The 5,299-nt window shown below is 42.9% G+C and overlaps 1 protein-coding gene across 1 annotated transcript; it reads left to right on the forward strand.

Annotated features, from left to right (window-relative positions):
- The first annotated feature begins 437 nt into the window (after positions 1 to 437).
- Positions 438 to 3,973, forward strand: SOWAHB (sosondowah ankyrin repeat domain family member B). Its single transcript, XM_075204140.1, has one exon. It carries the CDS (start codon positions 586 to 588, stop codon positions 3,211 to 3,213), a length of 2,628 nt encoding a protein of 875 aa, XP_075060241.1. The 5' UTR covers positions 438 to 585; the 3' UTR covers positions 3,214 to 3,973.
- The last annotated feature ends 1,326 nt before the right edge of the window (positions 3,974 to 5,299 follow it).

A 5,299-nucleotide genomic window follows, 5' to 3' on the forward strand; every position in this document is an offset into this window, starting at 1 on the left:
GCTGCTGGAGTGCATGCAGCTTTAAGTCCTTTGATTCACCTTCTCGACTGTGTCCCTGGAAATGATAAAACAGGTATCGTACTCTTTTTGAGTCACTGTTGGCTGGAAAACTAGAGCTATGTACAATGAATGGCACTACTGCTGCTCTGCACAAATAGCTGTCACACGTCAGCCGCCGGCATGGTAAGTACAGACAGGCGAATAGTCAGTGCACCTTGCTGTACCTTGCACTGAGGAATTCCTCCCTGACATTCCTGCCTTCTGATCCTCCCTCTGCCTCACACGCCTCCATTTCAGCAGCAATTGTCATTGTTGCTGTTCCAGTCAAGTGGGAGGGAATTGTTATTCATTGCGGGGGCTGGAGACAAAAAAAGAGGGTGGAGATGGGTGTTTAGAAGGCAAAGGCAAAGGCCATCTTCTGCCCTTTAGCTGTGAGAGAGGAGGAGCTGGCAGAGCAGGTGGAACTGTGACCAAGTGGAAGTTAGGTGTGGAGCCTGAAGTTGCAGCGCTTAGACAGGAGACACCATGTATACTGCCTGACCTCTGCCTGCGCCGGGCTATGAGAAGGAGAGACAGTGAGTGAGGATGGCCAAGCAGCTGAGCCAAGAAGACGTGCTGGACTTTCTCTGCCAGGGTGGTGGGAAGGTGCCCAATGCTTCATTGCTGGGTCACTTCAAGCACTTCCTGAGAGACACAAAGGCACCTGCAGAGCAGCTATTGAAGCGCCGGGAGAGATTCAAGCGCTATGTGAACTCAGTGGCAGTGGTAAAGGAGGAGGGAGCTGTCAAGTACGTGGTGCTTAGAAGCCGGTATCGCGATCTGCTGGGAGAGGACTTACGACCACCGACTCCTGAAGAATTGGAGCGCCCGGAGGAGCCTGTGCTTAAGGAGAACCGAGAGGAGGATCAGGTTGTACCCGGAGTGGTGGAGGGACTTCAGGTGGGTGGAGGATGGAGCGGCCAGGCTGCCGTAAGACAAGTTCCAGAGAGTATGTATTACCACCAAGGTGACTGCGTGCTCCCAGAAACGTTTCAGAAGCATCAGCAGTGTATAGCTGTAACTACAAATGCTCCCTGTGTCACTGGGGACGATAGTGGGACCTTGGATGGGAAGACTTGGGATACCCCAGCTTACATAGAATCCTTTTCTCATGACCGTGTGTCTAAAGTGCAGCAACCATCAGCCCAATTTACTTCCTCATCACCGCACACGTCTGTGCCCACGAATCATGCTTCTACATCATCCTACCTTATCTCACCACCATTTAGCAACACTTCCTTAATATACACATGCTCCATGCTGTCAAGTACACCACCACCAGCAAGCAATGCCTCCTCACAAGCTCAAACCTGTTATATTAACTCATCCTCCAGCAAGACCATATCGCCACCCAGCAACAGTTATTCACCTTCGAACAATCTGTCATCCCCATACCACAATCAGTCTTCAGTTTCTTCCTCTGCTGAAAGCCACGCCGTGCCTGGGACTCCCTCCCCGTCTTCTAGTGGTCATAGGAGACACACACCTGGAGAAGAAAGTAAAACTGAACAAGCTGAAGAGAGAATCACTGAAACAGCTACTGCTGCTATTATAAGTGCTACCTGCAGGTATCCAGAGGGACAAACACGTGGATTCTCTGCAGGTACTGAGTTGCAATCTTCAACTTGCCACTTAAATTCTACTTTTCCCCAGGAAATGTATGAAGAACAGCACATGCATAGTTTGTATCATGAACTGCCAGCCTCTCCTCCTTCCTCCAGGTACATTAATCCTACACACCCTCCCCCCTCCCTGCTGTTCCCACATGAATCAGGCATCCCTCCTGCAGATGTGCTGCTGCCAGATTATCAGACAACAGGGCGCAGCCCCTCCCCTACTCTACCACACAACGATATGCATGACATGTGGATGTATCAGATGCCTGTTTTTAAAAGCATCAGGTCCCAGCTTACTTTGCAGGACATGGAGGACTTTGTTGACCAGGAAAGCTGTGGAAGTGAGGGGAGTGACAGTGGTGAAGGGGGTGATTGTGACACAGAGCACAGAGATGAAGAAGACCCATCCAGTGACTCAAATAATGAAAAATTTACACAATACATTGAGAATAAATGTGAGAGCACTAGGAGGTGTCCTCCAAATAGAAAATTCTCTAGTATAATCGAACAGTATAATAAACTGCAAAGTGGGGACACTGGGGGTGTGACAGATACTTTAACTGAATGTGGAATAGAATCTAATGTAAATGTTGAAACAAGGAAATCTCCTTACACCACCAAATCCTTCCTCACTGACCAGGCTCCTATTTTGTTTGAGTTGGCTGGAAATTCACCAAGGTACCGAATGAGTTCTCGTTTACAGGAAATAATGTCATCTTCAGATGATGAACTAATTGATAGGGATTATCGAAAGAGAAGGCGCCCATCACGTACTAAGAGACCACCTAACATTGTACTGGTGCCTCCACAGCCAGATGTAGACATTCTGCTAATGGCAAAACCCGTTAGCTCTAACAATTTCATTGTAAATAATAAAACTACAGCCCAGAAATCTCTCCACACTCAGTATGTATCAAAAGTGAACATGGAGTCTGTTCTTAAAAAGTCTTTTAAATATAAAACTTCTACAGTACCCTTAGACCCACTGGAGCATGACTGGATTGTTAAATCAGCCTCAGGCTCTTGGCTTCAGGTTTACGGACTGTTTAATAAAGACCCCCATTTGGCTTTACGGAAAGATTTCATCTCTGGTTATACAGCTCTGCACTGGTTTGCCAAGCATGGTTCTATTGACATGTTCCATAAGTTTGTGATTGGTGCACAAAAGGCTGGAATTGAACTGGATCTTAACCTTAAATCCAATGGCGGATATACACCTTTGCACATTGCTGCTATCCATGGTCATCATAAAGTGGCTGCCATGTTGGTAGAAAAACTGAAAGTCAATGTAAAATTGAGGGACAATAGTGGGAAAAGGGCCTGGCAATATCTGAGCAGCAACACATCTGGGGAAGTGTGGCAGCTCTTAGGAGCACCAAAGGGTAAAACCATTTTTGCAACTCGTGCCTTAAATACCACTTACAATTTAAACATTCAAAACACATCAAGTCAGTTACACAGGAATACCTCTTTAGCAGCTTTACTCAAACCACAACATCAAAAATGGAAAGCAAACAATCATTCTGTGTTGAGGGAAAGAGAAATCTACAGTGACTGAAAAGTTAACATCCATGTTAAATTGACCTGGGCTTCCATGTTTTGTTGATCTGGGAACTACATCAGAATTATCTTCTGGTAAATTGTTTGAAAGTGAGCCTGTCACCTACACACAGATGATGCAGAAATCTTGTGGCCTGAACCAGTGTGAACCAGAGGCCTGACTTATATTTAGGCTCTAGTCTCATTATTATTCAGCCCACAGAATGAAGGTGTGTGTAAGCAATAGGTCCATGTTAACTCATGCACAGGTGATTTTATGTCTATTTATAGCTTAATTACTACTTAATCTTAAATCTTAACTATCCTTCCCTTCCCATGGCAGCTGCTCCATGCAGCCATTTTTCCTGGAGCTTGTTCGTCTCAAAGCGTCAATTGAAATCCTGGGCTGAGTGATGCTGCAGTAGGGGTGCTGGAGTTACGATCAGAGATTGTGGCTTCTGATTCGTACAGTCACAGATCCCTAAGCAGCCATTTTATAGTGGAAGACATAAATGTTCTGCTGATTAGGAGATAATGAAACTGTACATTTGCATACATTAAGGGTCAGATTCAGCAGGAGGTGGCGTCTTGATGTTCGGATGCCCATATTTACCGCAGTTACGGTAATGAATCTTTGCTCATTTTTCTGCGCACCTATATGGGATGTATGGGAAAATGAGTGAAGATTTGAGTCAGAGCATCGAGGCGACAAGTCTGCGTGTATTGTTCTGTCTAGAGACACATGTTCTCCCCCATAAGTAAGGTTGGGATGGCACCATAGGTTGGTGTTAACTTGAAATCCTATTTACTTCATGGTCACCTTGGTTGTCGGTTATCGAACATTCTGGGGGAATTCAGTTGGCTGTGATGTTCTGAGGAACATCGCGGCTGCACATTTTTACCGTTTATGCAGTAAAAATATCCGCTCATTTTTGCTTGCTCCTCTATAGGGCGTGAGCAAAAATGAGGGATATATCTGTGGAAAAAAAATCCGTGCGAGGGGTCTCATGGACGTTCCAGAGACACCTCGCAAGATCTGCTTAGAGTTGAATATCCCCCTCTGTGTCTTACTGCATAACAAATGTTTTATGTCACTACTGAGGAAAGTTTACTTTAACTCAAACATAGTGGTGTTTTATTGAGGCATAAAAATGTACATTTCACCATTTGTATCCTATTTCCCTACTTGTCAGACTAATCCACAATCACTCTGTGGACCATTTTTTTTTAAATAAGTTATGCACTGTCTTTCCATTTTAACACCTACAAGGTTTATTCTGAAAGATGACTTCTGGAGTGTCATTGCTTATCAAGCGTAAGACATTATTAACGCCTATATCATGCTGTGATCCTGAGACCAAAGTCAACGTATGCTTTTTTTAAAAATAAATGCAGATTTAGAATATTTTGTAGAAATAATATTTTAAGAATTTTAGTATACATTAATGGTACACTATGTGCCATGGTTAGTGAATGCTACTCTTATCACTTACACTGTGGTTCCTCTTAATCATACTGATAAATATAATTAGCTGATGACTGATAAACTGTTACTTCTGGCATAAAAGAACCCCTAAGAGTCCAATAGATATAGCTATTTAGGCATGAACAATTAAGCATTACAAATTTAAGCACTGATATATTTACAGTTGTTTTGAGTGTGTATGTGAACTTCTAATGGTATTACAAAATATATGGTTAATTTTATAGATTAACATGTGCCCATATGTTTTACTGGATACAAAACCTTGTGAAAGTAGATACTAAATGGGTAATTATTATTTAAATTTTATTTTAATATGTACATTTAATAAAACTGTTAAGACAATATTTTAAGCTAAAGGTCTTTTAATGGGATCTTTAAATAATTGGTTTGGGCACCATTGTTTTAGGTTGTTTAATAATAAAAAGTAGTAGTATTCATCTGTTGTCCTGCTATTTGTTAAAATGCTGCTGTCCCTAGGATAAGTGTACACACTGTCTACAAGGTGAAAACTGGTTTAGCTCATTTTAGCAGACAGAGCTAATCCTTTTCTGTCTTTCCCTGTGTCCTGAACGTTTGTTAGCCCTTTAAAATATGCTTCCAAATTTAGTTTTACTAAAAA

The sequence above is a fragment of the Mixophyes fleayi genome, chromosome 1 (genome assembly GCF_038048845.1).
Source record: "Mixophyes fleayi isolate aMixFle1 chromosome 1, aMixFle1.hap1, whole genome shotgun sequence".
NCBI classification, from domain to species: domain Eukaryota; kingdom Metazoa; phylum Chordata; class Amphibia; order Anura; family Limnodynastidae; genus Mixophyes; species Mixophyes fleayi.

What these genes read in the sequence shown, in the direction of transcription:
- SOWAHB (XM_075204140.1), top strand. Translation starts at nt 586, where the DNA reads ATGGCCAAGCAGCTGAGCCAAGAAGACGTGCTGGACTTTCTCTGCCAG.